The 25,619-nt window shown below is 41.8% G+C and overlaps 1 protein-coding gene across 20 annotated transcripts in view; it reads left to right on the top strand.

Moving 5' to 3' along the window:
* CELF2 (CUGBP Elav-like family member 2) overlaps window positions 1-25,619 on the top strand; it is a 648,498-nt gene that overhangs the window by 483,067 nt on the left and 139,812 nt on the right. For all 20 annotated transcript variants that reach the window (XM_042470481.1, XM_042470499.1, XM_042470478.1 and 17 more), the window contains one exon: window positions 14,572-14,654. In XM_042470481.1, the coding sequence (XP_042326415.1) occupies window positions 14,572-14,654 (83 nt within the window). The remainder of the gene's footprint in view (window positions 1-14,571; window positions 14,655-25,619) is intronic.

Here is a 25,619-nt window from a genome sequence, read left to right on the forward strand (position 1 = left end):
ATGAATTGATTCAAAATGGACCCACTCTAGATGGACAAAGGGCAAATTTAAATCGATTCTGATTCACATGTGGTTCACACTTGCTCAGATTTGATTTATCGAAAAATAAGCTGAAAAAATCAGTGTCAAAAAGACATGGGTTAAATGTGTCTAGCTCATTCAGAGGAGGATGATCAAAATGGTGCATTTAGAGGAGGGTGACCAAAATGGAACTATGTCCTGTGACAAGTGACTGTGGGAGCTGAGTGTGATCAGCCTGGAGAAGCGAAGGTTAAGATGCAACAAGATAGCCATGTTTAAATATTTGAAAGGATGCCCCTTTGTTCTCAGCTTACTTCAGTTGCTGCAAACTAACTTCAAAGTTCAAAAGTAGTTTGCACTCAGTTGAATCAGCAGGGAGGAGAGGAGAAGGTAAAATCTCACTCTTCCCAGTGGACTCAAGCAAAAGCAAACCACTGGAGTCTTTCCTAGCTTCTGTGTTTTCCATCTTGACCATACTCTAATGTTGTCTTGCCTTTCCTCTGCGAAATGTTGGAAGGTATGCTTATCTGATTGTTTTAGTTCCCTGTCGGTTTATTTTTTTTAAAAATCCTATTTTTATAAAGTTGTTTGTGTTTATTTTTACATAATAGTTTTATATGTTGCATCTGTTTTTATTTCCTGTTAATCCCTTTGGGGACACTGGCAGGCTGGGAGGCAGTAAACAAATACTTAAATACATGCACACATACATAAACAGTTCCATATCTTTAGGGGATGAAACATCATTTTTATTTTTAATGTTAACTATGCTGGAAACATTATTGAAATAAATAACCTGTGATTCTGCCTAACTTCAGCCAGTGTTACAAAAATGACTTCCAATTTGTAGTTTTTAAAAAGTAACATTTGCAAGCTCTGCTTCCTCTCCCACCAAGATGGTAGCTAGCTTGATTAACAAATGGTCTGCTTACTCTCCCATAGACCTCAGAGCTACCACGTCCCTTAAGCAGGGAATGACATTTACTGGTCACATAGGGAACAGTTGACTCACGGAGCCAGGTGTGGCCATCCTACTTTATGTTTATTCTTTATTTTATTTTTATCCTGCCTTTCTCCCAAAAAGGGACCCAAGGTGGCTCACAATATAAAAACACGTTACAACAACATTTTTTAAAACGACTAAAGTAGCCCAATTAAAACAGTAAAAAGTTAAAAATTGTAAACATATAAAATGTAAAACATGCAAAGGTTAAGAAATAATCTAAACCACCACCACCATCCTAATAAAACCAGACCTGCATGCATTTAAAAAGCTTGCTTGAATAAAAATGTTTTTGCTTGCCGGTGAAAGGCCAGCAGGGAGGGAGCCAGCCTAGTCTCCTGTGGAAGGAAGGGAGTTCCACAGAGTGGGAGCAGCCACTGAGAAGGCTCTCTCTCATGTCCTCACCGGGGATGGTGGCAGGACCAAAAGAAATCCTTCTCCTGAGGATCTTAGGGCTCTAGGTGGTTCATATGGGGACATATAGTCTCTCAAATAGTCTGGACCTAAACCATGTAGGGCTTTATAGGTCATGACCAGGACTGTGAATTGTGCTGTGAAATGAACCGGTAGCCAGTGAAGCTGTTTCAATACAGAAGTTATATGCTCCCTATAACTGGCTCTGGTCAGCATTCTATCTGTGGCGTTTTGGACCCGCTGACGTTTCTGAACAGTTTCCAAAGGCAGTACCACATAGAGCAGTGATGGTGAACCTATGGCATGCATGCCAGAGGTGGCACTCAGAGCCCTCTCTGTGGGCACACATGCTGTCGCCTTAGCACAGAGTTTGCCAGTTTCTTACTAGAAAGCCAGAGGGACGTGGCACTTGGCAATAAATAAGTGGGGTCTGGGTTGCGGTTTGGGCACTCGGTCTGTAAAAGGTTCACCATCACTGACATAGAGTGCATTACAATAGTCCAAATGGGATATAACCAAGGCATGTATCACTGTAGCAAGATCTGACATCTCAAGGAATGGATGCAGTTAGCACACTAATTTTAACTGTACAAATGCACTCCTGGCCACTGCTGAGACCTGGGCAGCCAGGCTCAGAGTGGAGTCCAGGAGCACAGCCAAGCTGCAAGCCTGAAATTTTAGACAAAGCCCCAATTCCCTGATCTGCCTTATGACTGACCAGGAGCACCTCTGTCTTCTCTGGATTAAGTTTCAATTTGTTTACCCTCATCTAGTCCATTACTGACAGCAGACACTGGTTCAGCACAGAGACAGCTTCCTTGGAGTCAGACAGAAAGGAGAGACAGAGTTCGGTGTCATCCGCATACTGATGACACTGCACTCCAAAACTTCAGATGACCTCTTCCAGCAGTTTCAAGTATATGTTAAACAACATGGGAGAAAACACAGAACCCTGTGGGACTCTGCAGGCCAGCCACCAAGAGTCAAACAGGAGTCCCCGAACACCACCTTCTGGGTCTGCCCCGCCAAGAAAGATCAGAACCACTGCATAGCAGTGCCCCAAGGCCACCATAAGTCAGAAATTATTTGAAAGTGCACAACAACAACATTTACCTGATTAGCTGCCAAATGGCTTTCCACCTTAAAAGAACTGCCTGGCCAGGACCTCTTTTGATCCAGAATGGTAGAGTCAACATATGAGAGAATTTGGGACTGATGCAATGTAGAGAATATGGATGGTTGGAACATTTCAGACAGGCATGGCTATGCACTTTGTGTTGCTTATTGGCTCTCTTCAAAAAATGTGTAGCTTACATTATACATTAAAGCAAAACAGCTAAAACAATCTATAGTGCAAAAAATTAACATGCATTAAACAAAAAACCACTTAAAACCATTAATTTAGAAAAACTAAAAGCTGTTTCTTTCTCTCTTCCTCCCACCTCCCCCTTTGTCCTCAGCATACTACAGTTGCTGCAAACTGAGTTCAAAGTGCAAACAGTAACTGAGCAAGGGGAAGAGAAGACAAGGAGGAGTAATCCTGCCCTTCCCAGGAGGCTTAGGCAAAACCAAACTGCTACATCTTCTCATAGCTTGTGTGTTCTTTTTCATGAATAACATTTTCCATCTTGACCACACTCTGATGTTGCTTGGAGACTTGTATCCTGGTTTTCAACTGTGAAATGTTGGAGGGTGTAGAGTTGTTTTAGCTAACTTGAATGGATGATGAAAGTTGCTTCTTTCCTGGGCTTTATTTAACTGCACAGTAATTCATTTTCATAGGCAAGGGGTGCTGGAGACCTGGAGAGATTTGGCCTCCACCAGGCCCCAGCCCAATTAGCAGCATCATGCCATCCAAGTTTGTACCAATTATTTCTCCATTGGATGAAAAAGTTCAAACAGGGAACACTGCAGTACAGGAAAGACAGGGAGGTGGTGGTAGGTATTACCTTTTTTTTAAATGGGAGAAGCTTATCTAGTTCTCTTTTCCTTCTGTAAAAAACAAACTGTCTGTAGCATCCCCATTATTAAAGTGTTGGCGGTGTTCAGGTAGTGCCAAGCCATGTTACAGTCAACAGGAGACACCAACTGGCATACGAGTTCTCTTACCCTTCCCTCTCTCAAGAGTGTTAAAAATCATCTGCTCCAAGTGTCAAGTACACTAGGTATGCCACTGATTCAATTTGTCCTTCCCAGTCTTACTCTATCTGCCAAAAATGCAGTGATGTAGACTTGTCGATTGATTCGAACTCAAGTGGAACTCAAGTTGCTTCAACAACTCAACTTGGACTCAACATGGCAATAAATGATGCACTGATTTGACTCGACTTGACTCATGACTTGTATATATTTTTTGCAACTGACATTATTATTATTATTATTATTATTATTATTATTATTATTATTATTAACCTTTATTTATAAAGCGCTGTAAATTTACATTCTGGCCTAACTTCATCCAGAAATATTACAGAATGGAAAACGGTTTTCCTTCTTTGAACACTATTTTCATCTCACTGCTTTTTGCCTACCGGTCACATGATGATAGCAGTATTTTACATTTGCTGTAATTTCTACAAAACTGCTTCCTTTAGATCCCTGCCTCAAGCCCATTACCACATGCAGTCGTTCCCAAAGTTTGGTCCTCCAAATGTTTTGGACTTCATCTTCCTGAATTCCTGGCTGCTGGCCAAGTTGACTAAGGCTTTTAGGAGTTGTAGTCCAAAATATCTGGAGGATCAAAGTTTGGGAATCACTGGCCTAACACATTTTCTCTTCTCCTCCAAGAAACACACTCCATGCTATGAGGTTGAGTCTTGCCTTCTGCTCCTAGGAAATGTTTTAAAATGTGCAGTGGGGAAAGGCTACTGAGTAGACCTAATTTTTCTAAAATGCAATCTTGATAAATTACCTATGATAATTTAATTTTTTTCACCTAACTTGGTGCATGTCTTCTTGATTTTCTAGTTATTGATACTCCCCCTCACATATACACACCACCTCCTTTTTTACTGTTGATGTTGGCTCCGAATCTTGAGACTCAACTTGAGTCTTGACTTGAAAGTATCTTGCAAGGAACTGAGACTTGGCTTGAGACCTGAAGGTGGAGACTTGAGACTTGACTTGCGACTTGGAGTAAAAAATGGAATATATCACTGCAAAAATGCAACTTACTATTATTTATTTTTCACAGATACCTTTTTCCCTCTCCCGATAGCTGAGATGTATGCTGCATTTTCTCTTAGTTGTTGATAGCTATGTCCTTTAAAATGATCAAGAAATATCCAGCTAGGCAGAGATCATCTCTTGATCATTAGTTTCCCACCAGTCTCTAACTCTAAACTGGTAACCAGTCATCTCCCGAATGAAGGAAAAATAGTAATAAATCCACCAACATGAAATAGGAATCTAAGCATCTTTGTGCAGGTTCAGGAAATGTTTTCTTCATCACTACACTGACAAAGCCTGCACCTACACTACAGAATTAATGCAGTCTGATACTGCTTTAACTGTCATGGCTCAGTGTGATGGAATACAGTGGTACCCCGGGATACGAAAGCACCGCCTTACGAAATTTCCGGGATACGAAAAAATTCCATAGAAAAAAACTGTTCCGGGTTACGTTTTTTTTTTTCGGGTTACGAAAAAAAAATTTGGTGCTTTTCGGCGCTTTTTCGCACGAAACGCGGCTTTCCAGCGCTAGCGCCTATGGCTTTTTCAGCTTGCGAAAAAAATCGGGTTACGAACGCCGCGGCGGAACGAATTAATTTCGTAACCCGAGGCACCACTGTACTAGTATTTGTAGTTTTATGAGCTGTTTAGCCTTGTCTGTCAAATATCTCTGGTGCCAAAACAAACTACAAATCCCAGGATTCCATAAGATGGAGCTGTGTCAAAGTGGTGTCAAAATGCATTAATTCTGCGGTGTGGCAGCAGCCAAAGTGAGTTCCTGCATAGCAGAAATGACAAGAAAGAGATTCTAGTTCAGAGCTGAGAAGAATTACCTACACACACACAGACACACACACACACACACACACTGGCTGGGGTATTCCGAGAGTTGTAGTCCAAAAGTAACCTTTCCACATTCTGCTCAAGGTATCAAGTGTGGCTTTCCATCAAACATCCCAGGATCTTTAGTTTTGTAGAAATTAAACATCATCTGTAAATTTCCACTAACTGTTATTCAAGGCGCGGTACACATGGCGCTACAGGGCTGTGCTGGTGCTGTACTAGGGTTAAGGGACCACACATCAACCACACGGTCACTAACCCTAGTACAGCATGGCGCCATAACAATGGCAGCGCCCTGTATACATAGGTGCTGCCATTGTTACATAAGCGCCACGCGGCGTCTGCCTGTTGCCGCGTGGTGCTTAGGTAACCAGTGTGTCAGTGGTGCACTGGTTATACCGCCCTTGCAGCTTTAAAAGAACCGGCTTTTTGCGGGTTCTTTTTCCTCCACAGGGAAGCCACACGGTTTGGCACCTGTGGCTTCCCTGCAGAGGAAAAACAGGTGCCGCAGACTGCTGTTTTTCAGCGGCCTGTACTGCGCCCAACTTCCCTTTACAAGCTTTGCCCCAGAATGCCAGTTCCCCAAGTGCATTCCTAAATTAAACGTCCCAAATAGTAATCTTGGTGGTTTATTTGCAAGAGAGAGGGTGGGGAAGGAGGGGGGGGGAAGCTTAATTGCTTTTGTAGAAATTGAAAGCAAAGTTCTTAAGGGAGGGCAGCAGTATAATCTTCCCACATGCCTTGGTTTGCATCTGGCATTTGCAAAAGGAACTTACCGTTTTCTGGGAAGTTGTTTTCAAAGGTTCCCCATGCAGCTCTTCCAAATGGTGCATGCTCCACCAATGTCTTCATATTTCAACAGCTGTGTGGCATGAGATTTCCACTATAAATACCAGCCCCATAAAGTCATAATGGCACAGGAGATATGGAAAGGTGCCTAATACCTGGAGCCAAGCCTGGTTTTGACTTTAAACTCATTTGGATTTGACCGCTTTGGCAAGCAGCCCATGCTCCCCAGCCTCAACACACACGCAGTTGAGATTCCAGGCCTGTGCAAAACTGGCACCTGTTCTGTTTGCAAATGAGGATAGGAAAGAGAGCTTCATTCATGGAAAGAAAGTGATTGGGGGGGGGAGGCACATACAGAACTTCACTCATTTACCCTTCCAGGGCCTTGTGTTCCTTGATCTGTCAGCCCCTCAGAATTCAAAGGCAGCCTTTAAAAGAATTTTCAATTCACAACATGATGACTCTGTTGACGTCCTGAATGTGAATGTTACTTGAATTGAATTTGTCGGCTAGGATTCTTGGGGTTTTTGCTAAAAGAATAGCAAGAGCTCCATCATCAGATAATCATTAAAGTCTCCTACCTTTTTTTCCATATGAGTTTTTTTCCTCTCCTAATCTTTTATTAGGTTGGAAGCTAAACACAGATTCCATACACTTTTTTAAAAAATGGTCTGTAGCCTTTGAAGATTCAAAGCGATAAGATCATGTTACTCCTATCCCATGTTGCCAGGGTTTCAGTGCCAAAAGCAGGTGTAGATCTGCAACTTCCGAGAGCCCCAACACCCCCCCCCCCCTTTTTTTTTTTTTTTTTTGGTCTCAGCGGATGGAGTGGGTGAAAAATAACTGAAAATGACAGATGTTAAAAGATTAGGCAGCAAATGTTACAGCTGGTGATTTTTTTAAAACTTCCCAGAAGCTTGTAGGACTAAAATCTTTCTCCATCAAAAACCAACAATAACCCTCAGACTTTGTTCATAAGCTGCATATCACTCTACTATAAGGATGGAAAGAAAATTCATTTCTTGTTGATTTTTTGGCTGAGAATGGAATTTTCTGACACTCAAGAAAACACATCAAGAAACACACAAGCGGCCATAAGGTTACTGCAAGATTTTTATTTTATTTCCTTTTTGTTTGTTTGTTTGTTTGTTTGTTTGTTTTAATCCCACCTTTCTCCCAACATGGGACCAAAGGCAGCTAACAGCAGCATTTCAGTACATATTCTTCTGCATAGAAATACATCTGTGCTTTTTTTTCTGTGTAGAAGTGTGTGGAGTTAAGATAACAGATGATATTTTTAGAGCAATGTATTGACCTATAATGTTGGAATTGTATATATTTGTATATGAATAATGTCAATAAGATTATTTTATAAAAAATACAAATACAATAAATGCTAGCACTTAGAAGTTGCCAGCCAAGAAGAAGGAGTCAAACTGGAGCTTCAGGCAAAGAGGTCCAAACCTTGCTCTGATGATGCAAACATCAAGGGATGAAGAAGCGAGTCTGGTTAATCTTCTTTTCCTGGGACTCTGGACTGCTGCTCAGTCCTTTCTGAGGTCAGGATCCAAGGAACCAGAAAGCCTGTGTGCATGACCCTTTCAGCCCTTTAGGATATTGGCTAGAGACCAACGTGATCAATTGCTGTGAGAGAGTATGGCTGGGTTCCCATTTCTGTTTTCTCAGCAAATTGAGACTAATAAAAATTGTATGTAAAACGATCGCTCACAGTGCTCTTATTAACCATTGCCCAGATCACTCCAGAGACTCTTCACTCATACATCTGAGAACTGTAGAATTAGAATAATGGAGAAAGTTTCCAAGATATGTAAAAATCTTGCACTTGGGAGATTTTGGGAGGGGCAGGGAGATCATGCCTCAGATTATTTATATCTTTGGAAACCACATTCTTGGTAGACATTCTACTCCTTCCTATAAATCACTACAAAACCTATAAATCTACCATAGCAGCTGCCTTAATCAGTTCTATCTTTATTGTGCAACAGCAGCATCCACTGCCCCAGATACCACCCTTTTCCAATAGAGGTTTGCAGATTTCCTATTATCTGTTTGCATATATCATATGTGTACGTCACATTATTGTGATAGGAGTAAAGCCATTCCAGACTAAGACACCAGAACCTAACTACCTGCCTAAACTTACACATACAAAGTGTTAAGATGTGATTCCTGACTCATACCCTCCAACATTACAAAAATGAAGACTTGGGCCCGGTTCAGACGGGACTATTGGGCTCCCTCATCACGTGCTAGGGGTTGGCCAAAGGTGCTCCTCCCACACATGCCTCAACCCTAGCATGTGACGAAGGCGTAACAATGGCAGTGGTGCCATTGTTACGTGCAGGACACCTAGCGCCCACATGCCATTATGACATCATGAGTGCACCATTGGCGCACTGCGGCGTCATAATCACGCCGCAAGAAGAACCTCCATTTTGCAGGTTCTTTTTGCTCCATGGGGAAGTCCCACGGTCTGGAGGCTGCGGATTTCCCACGGAGCAAAACTAGGCCACCCGGTCTGTACGGGGCCTTGGACATATGCAGCCAAGCAACAAGAAAATGTTTTTAATGAGGAAGAACACACAAGCTAGGGGAGCTTGTTAAAGAGGTATCAAGATGCATTATTTCTGCAGTGAAGATGCAGCCTAAGTAATGCATATTGAAGGATTACTTAGCTTTCACATTGCTTTTCATAAATGTTCATGGCTTTAGGTGAAAGTGTGTGGGTCTTAGAACTAGAATGGCACCATTTGAGTCTGTCTTTTTGAATGATATTACTTGTTTCTTTCAAAGGAGATACCAAAAGAAAAAAAAGGATATAGTACTAACACTATAGGTAGCAGTGTGTTTTAAAGCAGTGAGCATGTCATGCTACTCCTGTTAATCCTACAACAAGCAATCACTGTGCCAAACATTTTCTCTAGTCCAAAGGGATCTTCACTGCCCTTTAGATGAACCAGGAAGGAAGCACAAAAGCAGATGGCCACATCTTTTTTCAAAGGGAGAAACAACTTGCCAATAGAAAGGGAAGAAATAAAATAAAGGAGGTGCATTCTGGTAGTAGGAAGGAAAATTGTGGTTATTACATCATGAGAGGGTGATGAGGGGGAGCTGTGACTTGGATAACTACCTTTTCTAGGAAGATAAGCTGCAGCTGAGAATTACTTTGAACAGTTCACCTTTGTTTAAAGGCACTGCAATGCCAAAATAAGCAGGTGGGGCATGAAATTGACTGGGGAGATGTAGTTTTACGCTCTCCCAGAACTAAACATTTTGCTTGTTGTTCTTACATTTCCTATCTTTCTGGCTTCAGAGCCCGTAATTTTAAGCCTACCAATTATTTGGTGGCTCATGCCTCAAGACAGTTTCACATATCACATAGCAACAAATTCAAGGTTTGGCACAGAACATCTGTTCAACAGTGAGCAACCAACAATCTTTCTGATGAGTCCACCTGTGTAGTAGGGGGGACCATACATCAGTGGTATGCAACACATGATTTAAATTCAGAAGGTGCAGATCTTGGTCTCTCCAGTTGCAATGGGATCAGGCAGCCCAAGGGTGGGTAAAATGCAGCCTTTCATAGGTTAGTTGGGTTGTGGCATACCTCAAAGATTTCACAGATGAAAATTGGAACACAGGTGGCCAAACATCAGGAATATGTTCAAGATGGCAAATGTTATTCATGAGGAAAAACACACAGTCTGGGAGAGGCTGTGTCAGTTTGCCTTTGCTTGAGCCTACTGGGAAAGCCAAGATTCTGCTCCTCTCCTCTCCTTCCACTCCTCCAGTTGAGTGAAAATTATTTTTGCACTATATTTGCAGCAATTTGAGTAAGCTGAGGACAAAGCAGGAGGTGGAAAGAAAAACTGGGACATTTTCAAAGCAAAGTCGAAGGCTTTCATGGCTGGCATCCATGGTTTTTTGTGGATTTTTCAGGTTATGTGGCCATGTCCCAGAAAAGTTTCTTCCTGACGTTTTGCCAGCATCTGTGGCTGGCATCTTCAGAGAATGCTTGCCTGGAAAAATTGGGTGTATATATACCGTGTGAGCCTGGGAATGCAGGAGTGATTTGCATGTGTATTGTTCTGTGCTGATGGCCGACCTCAGGCTGGGAGGCTAATGCAAAAGAGGATTAAGGTCTGTTAATCAGTTATCATTATCTGCTGGGAAAGCCCCTGACTCTGAATGGTTTTCCATTTGCATTTGCTGAGTCCTTATTTTGCTATTCCTCAAGACTGGTAGCCAAATTTAGGCCCGTTACAAACAGGTGTAAAGTACGTCCTGGGGACGTACTAGGGTTAGGGTAAGTGCATGCCTTACGCATGCACCTAACCTTAGTACATCCCCAGGATGTACAAAATGGCAGCGCCTGTGCTTCTTTTTTGTCCTGGGTGATGGTTGGAGTTCTTGTGCAGGTATCTGTCTCTGTGTGTGGGTTTTCTATATACTGTGTGACCCAAATGTTGGTTCTGTTTGCGGATGACTAGGACATCCAAAAATGGCAGTGTCCCTTCCATAGTGACTTGGATGTTGAGGTGGATGTTGTTCAGATGGTTCAGGAATACAGCCAGGTCTTCTTCTCCATGGCTCCAGATAGTGAAATTGGATGTTTTGCATTAGCTTCTCAGCCTGAGGCCTACCATCAGCACAGAACAATACACATGCAAATCACTCCTGCATTCCCAGGCTCACACAGTATGCTATAAGAACCCTTAATTTAAAAGGTCTGTGTACATGAGATCAGTGTGTGTGTGTGTGTGTGTGAATAGAGATATCTCTCTATTTCTGAACTTCAGAAGTAATAACAACTCCTCTCAGGAGACTTGTCACTGGGAAGCCATCCCAAGTGGTTTCATTTCAGTGGAGTGGTGAATCCTCTCTGAGTTTCAGTCTGAACTTGGGATCTACCCAAGATGCTCAGTCCTACCCCTCAAAGTCTAGGTTAAAACCCAGATTGGATTCAACCATTCTGAGATAGGTGAGTGACCTCACATTTGCCAACCTATATAAATTCCCCCTTAACTTGAAATTGCAAAGATTAACATCAAAGAGAGTGTTGAAGGAGTTTTGTTTTTAAAATGCAAAAGGCAATGCAGTCTTTGGCTGATTTAATGATCCTTTACAGATGCTGATAATGTTTCTTTAAGGGCTGAAATAATTGCCAAATGGTCTCTCTTGTCAACTGTGAAAATTTAAGGGTGAACCTGTTTGCACTGGTTAGTTAAAGGCCTTTCTCCTGACAGCTATTCAGTAAAGTACATGGAAACAGTGGCATGTTGCTCATTTGTAATGTGTATGATGCTTCTTCCATGTATTACAGCTGCAAAACAGGGCTGTAGGTGTTTGCATTAGAAGAGAGGGGCAGCAGCTATTGTTACTGAAAAGCTTTTGTGGATAATTATGAACCTAAACCTCATGCCTGCATAGGTAGTTAGGAATAAAGGGCAGCAGGTGGGCTGGGGCAAAGCAATGTTACCTGTCAAATGAAGGCAAAATTGTACTTTTTCCACCACTGGTTCCCAGTCCAGTGTTTTGTCCTCATGTTAAAGTGGAGGTAAAGGAGACTGGCAGTGGAAAATTTGCAAGCTGGATGGGAGGGGAGAGATATTTTAACTCTTTCCCTGCCCATCAAAAGTCAGGAATGATGGCATTTGTAGCCTAAAGCATCTAGAAAGTACCAAATGGTTGTTTTGAGAATATTGCATTCCCCAGAAGCCCAAATGTGGGGCTCAAAAATGGTTTTCACAGACACCCATCTGACTTTTCAGTGGATTAGAGCCCCACCTGGGAGAAGGTGAAGCCCAGATCCAGAGTTTAGCCTGAGATGCCTCAGAGTCTTCGTTCCTGAGAGAACACCTTTATAGGTCCTCCAGCACAATTCTGTGGCTAACATCCAACAGAGGTTGATCATAGAATTGGACTGGAGGGTCTACAAATGCCTAGGGAAGTGTTTTCTGTAGAAATCTCTAGGTCTTCCAGTGTGCCTATATAGTAAACAGCTCACAAAGTCATGCTCGAGAACCTAGAAATTCTTAGAACATGTTAATCAAATCCTTAAATTATCAAGTTTGCAAAAGTCAAAGATGCAAATGTGGAGTGCCAAATAATTGATTGGGCAGGCGGGCAGGCCTTCCAAAATGTAAACAAGCCCTTAACGTTTTAATTATCCAGAAAGCTTATAGGGCAGTGGTGGCAAACCACTTATAAGCTTTCCTATAAGGCCCCATACAGACAGGCCAAAATAAAGCTGCTTTGGGTCACGTTGGAGGTATGGTGTTGAAATGATGCATGCATCCTAAGAAGCCAGAAGGTGCGCCAATGCTGTGCTCTGGTCCTTAGGAGTGGAGCATTGCTTTGGTGCAGCTTCTGGCCTCTTAGGATGCATGCATCATTTAAAAAGCATACCTCCAAAGTGACCTGAAGCAGCTTTATTTTGCCCTGTCTGTATGGGACCTAAGTTCATCTGCCATCCAGCAAAGACTCCATTAAAGGAGTACCAGTGGTGCAGTGGTTAAATGCCTGTATTGCAGCCACAAGATTGTAAGTTTGATCCTAGAGGAGAGCTCCATGGTCCACTCATCCTTACATAGGTTGCTAAAATGAGTACCCAGCTTGTTGGGGGCAATTGGCTTACACATTGTAAACTGCTTAGGGAGTGCTTAAGTGCACTGATAAGTGGTTTAGAAATGTACTTGATATTGCTATTGCTATTCATCCTGCCTTATGAAAAGAGTGAGCAAAGCACAGCCTACAGGTAGCTTTGCTGACTCCTAACATGGCCACAGCAGCCCTCCCAAGATTTCCATTTGCTTTATGCTCCCTAAAATGATAGATTCTCCTCCTTGCAAGACCTTTAGGTGAAAAATTGTCCAACCTCTATCCTCGCATGTCTTAGAACCCCACAGGCCTCCCCGCCCCCCCCCCCCCAAAAACAGAATAGTCCAAAGTAGGACTGTCCAGTTGCTTCCAGTTTTTGGAGAAATGGCACCTACAGACCTAAGTGAATTGAAGAGCCTGAAAAAGAGGCACTGTTGTCATGTCACGTCCTCTGTCAAACTTTGGTCATGAATGAACATTAACAATTTGGAAATACAGTTGTCCCTTCAAATTCACAAGGGATCCATTCTGGACACCCCACCCCCCAATGAATCGTAAAAATCACTGATATTGGGATCCCAATAATAATAATAATAATAATAATAATAATAATAATAATAATAATAATAATTTGCTGGATTATTATTATTATTATTATTATTATTATTAGCCTACCTCTCCCATGTAGATCGAGGCGGGTTACATAAAAATGATAAAAATACATGGTACAAAATAAATAAATCATGAAGTTTATAAAACCAAGCCCACCCACCAATATAAAAATAAATAGAGTTAATTACAAATTCAAATAAAGAAACATACAATCACAAATTCATTTAAAATTAATTAAAATCATGAAAAGGTGGCAGAAGATAAGGAAAACTATGGGTAGATGGGGAGGTCTTGTTTTCGGAGGTCAGTCAGGAAAAGGCTGCCAGAAGAGATCTCATTGGTTTTAATGGCTGTGTGTTCCTGCCTCCAGCGTGCACACCATTTTGTTCCTTCCCCACTTGCCATCCATGAGTAATCAATACTGCAGATTCCCAAGTCCACGAACAGTGAGGGACAACTGTAGTATGGAAATGAAGGGTTGCAGCTTTCCAGTGTTCTGAAAGGGGACCACTGTGTCCCTTTCTGTGCCCTCAAAGTTTCTCTCATATGCCCTGTGACTTCCCCATAGAGGGGAAATATTAGCTTAGCATCTGAACCTGCTGTCCCCATATTTGCGTCTTGTGTAGTGCCTTGGGTATGTCTTCCTAGCTCCTGAGCCATAAGCCAGATTTCTTTTTCTTAAGTGGCTTATTTTGGTAGCTTTCAGCTCCATCAAACCATGGCTAACTTTGCACGAAAGCTTTCTGTGAAATAGGGATACCTCATTGTTTACACTGTGGTGCCATTTGAACTTTTGGTTAACTTAATTTCCAAGCAGTAACAGCTTGCCTAAACTGTAGGTGTGCTACCTGGATACAGTGTGTGGGGGATGTTAATCTCTCTCTTTTCCCGCACCTCTCTTTTAAACAATAAAAGCATGCCTCTTTTTCCTGCTGCTCATTATAATTCACTTTTTAGCCCTCTTACAATAATGTTGTTCAATCATCTGCTCCCTCTCCTAACCCCCCCCCCCCCAAAAGAAACATTCTTTCTTTTCTTTTGTAGCTGAGCAAACTGTTCTCAGTAATTTCTGAAAGCTTTTCAATTTCTCTCTGTAGGTTGTTGTTTCGTAACATTTTATACAAGAAAAGCTGCACTTGAGGCACAGAATGCACTGCACAATATTAAAACTTTACCTGGGGTGAGTACATTTACTTTCTTTTACTGTAATAATTTTGGAGGAATGTGGGTGTTGGGGGAGAGGGAAGGAGAATGCAAAGAAATAGCTCCCTTTTGAGAAGGTGGTACTTACAAGCACTTCATGTACAACGGCTTTCATTCTTTCAAGGAAGGTTAATGACCTTATGGATCAATGTAAGCTAACCCTGCCAAATAGACAGCCCAGATGTGGTCTTGTTAGGATGACTGAAAACTATACATAGCATTTTATGGATGCATACGTGAATAAGAGCAGGGGTTCGTATTCTGCATCGACACATCCAACCACCCACACTTTTTTTTCCAGGTCCAATCATGGTTTAAAAGCCACATGTAGTAATGTCCTTGATTTCTGGTGAGACTGCCCTGGGGCTGAACAAGATATTTTCTGGGAAACATTTTTTGTATGAAAGGAGATTTAGGGAAAGGCTGCCTACTCCCCACCACCATCACCACCGTTCTAGAATATTTCATTCATTCCTACCAGTTGGAAACCATTTTGTTGCTCCGATCACTTCTTAAGAGGAATGCCATTGAAGTTAATCATAGATTATATGATTCTGTAATTACCTTCAGTGGCATTTCTCTTTTGCCTTCTATTTTCTCTTTTGCTTTTCAAGACTTTCCTTCTTTTGGGCCAAGTGATGCCACCATATATCCCATCTCATTACTAGATAATGGACTCTCACTGAAGACAAACGAAGCCACTTTAATTTTTTTTTTATTTTGCCTTTAGTGATATCATGAGGTATCCAGATCTGATTGGCAACTGTGACATTGTACACATGAATATGTTTTGGTTATCTTTTGAGGAAGGAGGTGGAAGCATAGCTGTATCCTTGTAACAAATGCTTTCACTTCCTTTTTGATCCACTCTGAAGACCTACTAACCAAAGTTTTCTCTAAAGAACTGTTGCCCGAAATTTCTCAAGACATACAGAACAAAGTGACCAGATATCCTAACTGTAAAGGAGGACAGGAGACCGCAAGATGTAGGACATTCAAGAAGAATGTAGGGCATTACAACATAAAAGCTAGAAACAATAATGTAAGTTCGTGCTACTTAGTCGTGATCAGAATAGAGGACATTTTGAGATTCCTCCTGGACAGAAGGTTGAAATGTAAGACATGCCCTGAAAAAGAAGGACATCTGGACACAGAGGAAACTTCCCTTTCAGCTATTTTTCAGAGTGGCTCAAATGGGAACTTCAGCTTTTGCTGCATGGTCATATTTCTCAACTCAATCCTGGACCTTTTTCTAGCTTGGCCATTCTGGCTCGACCATGAAACCCATTGAGTGACCTTGGGCAAGTCCCATGTTCTCAACTTCAAGGGAAGGCAATGACAAACCTCCTCTGAACAAATATTGCCAAGAAAACCCCATGATAGGTTTGCCTTAGGGTCTCTATAACTCTGAAGTGACTTGAAGGCACACAATAACAACAACAAGGAGGGTATATGGCAAGTTCGGTGCTGAACTGGTTGGGCATCATCTGGACAGTTCACACCAAAACTAGGGATTGGGTCCTGTGTCATCCAGAATACTCACAGTGAGGATGGAAGACAGGGCATGGTATTTGGACCATGGGGACACGGCTTAGGACTCTGGAGATGTCGACTAAAATGCCTAATCATTTAAGAAATGCACTAGGTTTGAGGTGCTGCTACCTCAACCCAAATTGATTGGGGCTGGGGATCATGCATCGCAGTGCTATTCAAAGTATTGTCCATGGATTGGTGCTGGTCCACCAACCATTAGATGCCAGTCCCTGGAGTGCTTCTTGGAAAGAAACACTTGTACTCAGCAGATTCAGATATGATACCAGTCCCTGCCACACTGGGGTGAGGGAATTGCCACCTATAATTATGCGGTCACAGACCCAACAAAAGACTTACATTGAGGAAAAACCTGAACTTGAAACTAAGGCCCGTTACAAACGGGCCGTTCTGTGCGTGCGGAGCGCGCACTAGGGTTAGAAAGGGGTGGTGCTTCCCCACACCCCTAACCCTAGTGCATGCTCCGCACGCACAAAATGGTGGCGGCCGTTCCACACGGCCGCCGCCATGAGGATGTCACAACCACACCGCCTCTATACGGGGCAGCGTGGAAGTGACGTCCTTGCTCCGCGCCAGGGAGCATAATGCACCCTTTCCGCAGAGCAGGAAGGAGCTCCATTTCGGAGCTCCTTCCTGGTTTGGTCCGCTGGGCGCAGCCTTCAGATGGCTCTTTAAATAATGAGTAATATTAACAAGTCTCTCTCTGCATAACGAATAGTGAATTACCCTTAAAAAAATGTCTCAAGTTCAAGGATAGAAACATAGTAATGCGAATAAAAATAATGTTTGCACGGTTTGTACCTGGAAAAGCCATCGCCAACAGAGGTTAGATAATAATCCTCTAATGGACAAAAAGAGCAAAGAAATGTGGTCTGTTTGGCAAGCACATTTACAATGTAGAGATAATGATTTGTTTATAACAAATAATGTGTAGATTTAGTAAGCTAGGCAGAAATATATGCTACAGAAGAAGGAGAATATTATATGAAACACAGGAAGGCAGTGACATTATTGTCCACCTCAAAGCAAACACAGGCTGCTACCACACTGCAGAATTAATGCAGTTTGACACTGCTTTCACTGTCATGGCTCCATCCTATGGAGTCCTGGGATTTGTAGTTCATTCTGTCACAAAGCCTAAATATCTCACAAAACTATAAATCCCAGGATTCCATAGCATTACGCCATGGCAGTTAAAGTAGTGTTAAAGTGCATTAATTCTGCAATGTAAATGCAACCGCAAAAAGGAATCAAAAGGCAAATTAGGAGTGGCTATGGGTCCTTTGCTAGGACGAGAAAGAGTCCTTGTTGCTGCCAACATGTTGTCAGTCACACTGTCAAGGACTGACCTTGAACAGGTGGGTGAGAGCTTGTTGTTACTTGCTATCAAGTCAACTGTGATTTACAGCAACCCTATGAATGCGAGATCTCCAAGATAGACTATCTTCAAGAATCCTGCTCAGGTCTTGCAGAGTCAGGGATGTGGCTAGAATAGGGCAAAATGAGGACATTGCCCCACCAAATACTGTATGAATTCTGCAATCTCAGTTGAGCATTTAGAAATACAAGTGCAGGCATCTGGAGAAAAGGAGCAGGCAGAGGGACCAAAAGAATGCAGAGTAAATAAAAATTGTGTGGATTATTTTCCAAGACTCACTCTCTACAATGCTAGAAATCTGGGGAGTGAATAAAAATATTTCAGGGAAAAGAACTCTTATCTGGGGAAACAGTTTAGGGACCTCATAGCAATACCTCTGCCTCCAACTCTTGTTGTATATTAAGGACAGTGCTGATTTTCTAATACCTCTCTGAGTTATTTTTCCATTCTTTGTCGTTTTGTACTATTTTGACTTTGAAGGGTACCATGCTAATTCTTTTTTTACTACAAAATGTGAAAGGCACCATTCTTCTGGTTTCTAGTCTCTTTCCCAAGTTTCTAGAAAGCTGATCTTTCAATGCTCGGAGAATCCGAATTCAAATCCACATACCGCTAAGTGAACATGCAGGGCTACCATGTAATCTGCAGTTGTTACTTTTGCACAACTGCAGGTACTGAATTATGTTTTGAGCTGTTAATGATGCTGGAAGATAATTAAAACAAGATAATTATTATTCATTGCCTCTAGCATGGTATCTTAAAGGAAGCTGTTTTGGGTTTTTTTACTATACAATTAGTATATGCAATTAGTGTATTAGTGAAAATCAAATCATTTGAGATGAGGTGCTGGAGAAGAGTGCTGGGGATATTGTGGACATCCAGACAGAGAAACAAAGGTGTCTTTAAAGAGATCAAGCCTGAAATACCCCTAGAAGCCAAAATGATGAAATGATGCTGTCATAGGCCGGTTACACACCGGCACTTGGGACGTCCGCAGGACGTCCCATTTTAAAAAAGGGGCGTCTATTCTAGACGCCCCTGGGTCTAATACAGACTCTGTCCGTACAATATGGCGCCGGCCGTTCCACACGGCTGGCGCCATCTTTACGTATCAGACGCATAGCGTCTGAACATGTCACGGTGCCTATGACGTCGCGAATGCGCCAGCGGCGCCTCGTGACGTCATAGAGGCGCTGCAAGAAGGAGCTCCATTTTGGAGCTCCTTTTTTGCTCTGCGTGGGAGCTCTGTGTGGCAACCAGCGGCGGCAGACCGCCTCAAAGCGGCGGCCTATAACCCGCCAAAGTTTGTATTTAAAATAAATAAATACTTTGGCCACAATATACAAAAAAATACAAATACAATTTATTGAGTAGCCCAAGGGCCGTTTCAAAATACTAGTACAACATGAGAAGACATGACTCATTAGATAAGACAATAATACTAGGAAAGGTTGAGGGTAGTAGAAAGAGGGGAAGAACACACAGAAAATGGCTAGACTTGGTTAGGGAGGTCAATGAGGCCTGAATCTATAAGAGCAGTGGAAGACAGGAGGGCTTGAAGGTGTCTCATCCACAGGGCCACCATGAGATTGACTTAAGGGCAGTTGACGACGACAACAACAACACATTTAGTGTGGGTACAGTGGAGAAAAAAATGCAGCAGGGACAAATGGGCCATAGAAAAAAATGGGCCATAGTTTGTTGGTAGAACACACATTTTGCAAAAAGAACATCTTAAGGTCAATCCCTGGAATCTTGGTTCAAAGGAACAGGTAGCAGATAATGGGGAGAACCACTGCCTGCAATCCTGGAGAGCCTCTGCCAGTCAGACCAGACAATAATGGGTTAGATGAACACATATGTTGATCTAACATAAAGCATTTGTCAATGAATTAATGTGTACCTGTAAGAAAAGAAGTTAGGCAGTTTTATCATAGATATGAGAATTGGGTCATTATAAGCATGTCCTATACTCTCAAGCTGTATTGATCTGCCAAGGATAGTCTTAATTAGTCCTTTACCATCCCACTTTTTCAGCTGCTTTTAAAATGTTCTGGTTTCTCTCTGCTCCTGCCCCCTTGATCATAGAATCATGGAGTTGGAAGAGACCACAAGGGCCATCCAGTCCAACCCCCTGCCATGCAGGAACTCTCAATCAAAGCATCCCCGACAGATGGCCATCCAGACCTCCAGGGAAAGAGACTCCACTACACTCTGAGGGAGTGTGATCCTCAGCCTTATTTCAGTTGTTGAAAACTGAGTTCAAAGTGCAAAACTAGCCGATCTCTTCAGATTAAGTACTAAATGTGTTGCCATCAAATGTGGCTCATACATCCAGATTTCTACTTGCATTCATTTGTTCACTTTATTTTGCTGGACTCTTCAGGGTGAATCTCATTGATTTATTTTTCTGATTTATTGTTTCAGTGTGAGTTAGTTTTATGGCCTCTGTCCCAACTTTCCATTGTTAAAAGAGGGAGCCAACAACATCAAACATCTTTTCTGTACACATACAAAGCTATGCTGTTACTTCTTCTCTCCCAACATTCATGCAAAAACAGCATTGCACTTGTCCTCATGTTCGATTTCCATGAGGGATACAGATGGCCCGTGAATGATTTTGGCATCTATGTCCAACAGCAATCTTGTGGAGAAGTCTTTCATTCGTTTCTGTTTTGGTTTTGGTTTTGGTTTTGCAAGCACATGAGTCTGTAGTGTTAGATGTCTTCTTAAACCTCAGGAATGTGTGTTCCTGGAAAGTGCTGGCAAGTAGCTTGTTTTTCACTGATTTCATTCTCTCAGTGGAAGGCCTGGAGTTCATCAAAATGTAGGGGTGCTATGAATATTTGTCATTATTTGTTTCTTGGCTAACAAATTGATTTCCCAACACTTAGAAATCCCAGTAAAGGAAGAATAAATCAGAAGCGAGAATTTTGCAGTTTTTCACACACAAAAACACGATTTTCAAAAACATATTTTCATGCAAAGGTGGTGTTCTGTTCACAAAAACATGGTTGGTGTTTTGCACAAAAATATGATTTTCTGGAATCACCTTTCTTTGGGGTGTTTTGGCACGAAATTGTGCTAAAACCACTGTTTTTGTATGTACAGAGACATAGGAGTCTTGTGTGAAAACTGTAGTGGTTTTACACAAAAGACTACAATTATCATGCCAAGCAAAATTATATTTCTGCACAGAATAATTTGCTGGAAAACTTTTTGATCTGCAAATACTGGGCAAAAATTGCATAAAAGTATTTACAGGAAGGAACCTCTGGAAATTATTTTCCTCATGTGTGAGTATGAAATAATCAAAGATTTCTTTCCCCAATCAAAAGTGAAAATCCAGAACGGCTTTGTTAGCTTTCTTCCTTTCTCAGCTGTGTTTTTTGTTGTGTTTACATTTCAAATGAAGTAGGTCTCCATGTATGCTTTTATGTATGGTGCTAGCATATAATTTACCCACCCCCACATACTTCTTAACAGAGATACAAACACATTGACACTCTCCCTGTTCCTTTGAATTTCAGCCTTTCACCCCCCCCTTTTTTTTTTTTCCTTTTTTCCTTTTTGGTGGCCATGAAGAATATGTTGCTAAGGCATGAATGATTAATGTTGCCTCTTGGAAGGAAATATTGCTTGGATGCCTTGCTGTTTGATTACAAGCCTTGGAATTAGTCAACATTTCCATAATTCTAAACCAATATACACCTGTTTTCCCACTGTGATGTGAAGGCACAACTTAATTTAACAGAAACCCTGCTGTGTTAAATCTCTCATTAAACAGTGAGCTGGGTCTGTAATTTAAAGTTGCAGCACCACTATTTTAAGAAAATTGTCAATTTTTGTGTGTGTATGTGTTATGAAATTAATAAGAAGCTAATGGTCCATTTGGCAGCAGTACTTTCCCTGGAAACTTCTAGAAGGAGGGGGAGAACTACAAGAGAGTAATTGGACATTATTGCTTGCTTAGAAAAGCAGGCAAGTTGTAGGAAAATTGGGATTAGAGGCTATGAGTGCAAAAAGACTGTTGTTATTTGATATCAACTTGACTTTGACTTATGATGACCATATGAATGAAAGACCTCCAGGACCTCCAGTCATCAACTGCCTTGCTCATTTCTTGCAAACTCAAGGCTGTTGCTGGCTTGCTTAACCAAATCCATCCAAGTGTACTGTGGTCTTTCTCTTTTTCTATTACTTTCCACTTTACCAGCATTATAATGTTTTACCGTGTGTCATGTTGTCTCATGAAGTGCCCCAAACACAATAGCCCCAGTTTAGTCATCTTCACTTCCAGTGAGAGTTCAGGGTTGACATGTTCTAAGGCCCATTCATTTGTCCTTTTAAAACAGATTCTATATATGGTTAAATTATATATAGCATCACACATTCTAGTGAATGTTGCTGGGTAAGAAATCAGGACAAAGGCTAGGAGAAATTGGTTTTTGGACTGGGAAGTCCCAGAATCCCCAATCAGCATGGTTGGATTCTGGGAGTTATAATCCAAAGGAATAACTTTCCCAAATTATGGTTAGGGTGATATGATATAGTTGCAACAGATGACTGAGACATTTGGCATCAATGGCTTTTTGTTTGGGAAGACATGGATGTCCTGAAACAAAGCCTCACTGTTCCATCCTGGCAAGTGATGGGCTGTTTCCTAGAACTGGCAAATCATTCAGTGAAGCTCCACAGGAATCTGCACATCATGTCTTAAAAGATATGACTTTAGGTGACCAAAAGAAAGTCACTCTGGACACAAATCCCAGCCCTACTAATTGTACCTAATGCTGCTCTTTTGATGGACTTATTGAGCTCAAAGTAACTTACACCCAGAGCTTGACTACGTTTTGTAGTCCAAAATACAGCTATTCCAAGCGGCATATAAAACTAATAAAATGCAGTAAAATCAGACCACATCCAATATATCCATTAACAAGGAACACTTAATTTTTTAAAAACAATAACATGAGAACAAATCCATTGCACCCACTAAGAAAGAAAGCTGCTTTTTAAAAAGAGTCTACATCCAATTGCTAGTCTGAGTAGAGCTGTTGAACTGACAGGGCTTACTTGAGTGTTGTCTTACTAGCATTTGACTTAAAGGGGTTACTCTAGCTGAGATCAGTGACTGGACTGAGGCCAAAAGCTTTTGTTATGTCACAGAACCATTCCTTACTCCATTCATGGCATATACTAAAAAAAAAAACATTTCCAGATAGTTACTGATATATAAAAATCTATAACTTCTTTCAAAATAAAGATGTTATTAGTTTCAAAGGTACTTTAAAAGATGTACAGTCAAAATGTCTGTATCTCCATAGGAACATTCTCGTTGTGATTTCTACTCCTATATGCTAGAAAATTGATTCTCAGTTTCCTAATATAGTTTGATCTGATTGGCTTTTTCTGTACCATCAAAAACCTGATGAAATGTATATACAGCACATCCCAAATTCATTTCACCCTAATCTCTAGGCAGGGGCTTTATGATTGTTTCTTTTGAAAGACTATTTCTATTCATGTGGTGTTGCAGCTGTTGCTACTCTTATAGTAACATTACACTACAGAAATAAAAATAACTGAGGAGTGCTCCCCCCATAATAGTTAATCAGCTCATCAATCTGAGCCTTCCCTCATCTCAGCAAATTATTCTAACCATCTGTCTGAAATTAAAGATTATTCAAAGATTGGGCCCTTTCACACTAAATAAGTATAGCACTATGATTCCATTTTAACTGCCATAGGTTCCCATTCTATGGTCTCATGGAGTTTAGGGAAGGATATTGAGAATTCTCAGCCAGGGAAGCCATCTATTCTCTAACCAAACTATAAACTACAGGATTCCATAGGATGCAGCCATGACAACTGGAGTGGAATTGTAGTGTCATATTTGTGCCCTATGCACCCGATCTGCTGTCCTTCCTAGGTAATGAGTTTCAGAGAGAATCCACTGGCTGCTGAGCATTCTTATTTTCCTTCCATCACCATCCATCCTCAGAATCCAGAAGCTACATTACAAAAATGTGATATTTTTTCAAGCTCTGGATATATACTCTTCCAACACTTCATGAGTGAAAACCAGGACATATGTGGCCAAACAACATGAGAGTGTAGCCAAGGTGGCAAAAGACTCTTTTTTTCCCTTATGGGAGAAAAGTGAGTTATATTTTTAAAACAGTTATTATTGAAGAAGAACACACAAGCTAGGAGAGGCTGCAGCAGTTTGCTTTTACCTGAGTTTCCTTGGAAGGGTAGGCTTCCACTCCTTCTCTTTACTCACCCTCCATGCTGAGCTAATTAGGTACAAACTGCATTTGCAGCAGTTGAAGTAAACTGAGGGCAAAGGGGAAAAGTGGGAGGAAGAGAGGGAAAATGAGACAATTTAAAAGAAGGTGAGAACACAGAAGATTAATTAGGATGGTTGCTCCCAGATGAGTAGAGTTGGAGGGTATGTTTTAACTGCCCTAGGATGGGATCCAGTGGAATCCTGGGGCTTGCAATTCAGGGTTGGGTACAGTCCGTCCTCACCTTACGCGGGGGATCCATTCCGGATCCCTCCGCGTAAGGCGAATTCCGCCTATGCTCGAGCCCCATTGGAAACAATGGGGCTCGTGCGCGGCGGCACGGGCGTGCACGGGGCGCAATGTGCGCGGGCGCCCATTCAATTGAATGGGACACGCCGCCCCTTCCGCCCCGCGCACGCCCCGCGGCTTGAGCGCGTATGCTCAAGGCCACGTATGGCACGCCTGCGTATGGCACGGGCGCACTGTATTTAGCATTCTTCTCTAGCAAGCTGCTCTAGTGTTTCCTCAGACTTCATGAAAATATGCTGTCATGGAAAGGCTCCAACCCCAAACCAGATAGAAAACTTCCCCAAAACATCCAAAAATGTTATCTGGAATTATACAATGTTATTTATGGTTGCCAAAATGGCAGCAACACCTGGGCAGTATCCTCTGAAGTTCTACAGGAACTGAAAATTGACAGTGCAGCCTGCTGGGCTCCAGGGCATTCCCAGCCATGGCCTAAAGTAACCCCTTGTAACTGGGGGAAATGGGTCTGACCTCCATTGCAAAGGCTCCAGGGGACACCAGCCACCACTGGCTTCCTTTAGTAATGCTGGTTATTTGCCTCTGCCTAACATGAAAAGCAATAAAAAGTTGATTCTTTGTAGTCTGGGACATTGCACCATCTGCTTTCCCTGTTACTAACTGCTGTCAAATTGGCTTCAATTTATGGTGATCCTACAAATGAAAAACTCTCAAGACACCCTGTCATCAACAGACCTGCTTAGTTCCTGTAAACCCAGGACTGTGGCTTTCTAGACTGAATCAGTATACCTCTAAGGTGGTCTTCCTCTTTTCCTACTGCCTTCAGCTTTGCCAAGCATTCTTGCCTTTGCTAATGAGTCATGTTATCTCATGATATGGCCAAAGAACCATAGCTTAGTTTTGTGTTTTTGGCTTCTAGGAAGAGTTCAGGCTTGATTTGCTCTAGGACTCATTTAGAGAGTGAAACTCTCATCAACAAAGAAGAAATAGAAATTGTAAAAGAGTTCTCATACTTGGGATTAAACACTGATAGGAACAGGGATTGCACCCAGGAAATTAGAAAAGTTTAGGAATGTGGAGAGTGGCTATGAAAGAACTTTAAAAATACAAATATATACAAATGAGCACAAAAGTTAGAATCATACAAGCCATTCTATTCCCTACTGCCATGTATGGATGTGAGAGCTGGGCAGTTAAGAAAAGAGCAATACTTTTCAGCAATACTTTTGCACTGCATTCCTGCACTGGTGGGTGGGTGGTAGTCTTTGGGATCATTTCCAATACTATGGTTCTATGAATTTATGAATCTTCTTTCTTTCTTCATCATAATTTTTGGTGTTTCCTTAGAAAGCTGAGACCCCATCTCTTAAATTATACCTAATCTGACCCTCTACACCATATATTCATGTCAGCTGATTGGAATTCATCCTTCTTAGCCTACTCTCTGGGCCCCAAA

The sequence above is a fragment of the Sceloporus undulatus genome, chromosome 5 (genome assembly GCF_019175285.1).
Source record: "Sceloporus undulatus isolate JIND9_A2432 ecotype Alabama chromosome 5, SceUnd_v1.1, whole genome shotgun sequence".
NCBI lineage: Eukaryota > Metazoa > Chordata > Lepidosauria > Squamata > Phrynosomatidae > Sceloporus > Sceloporus undulatus.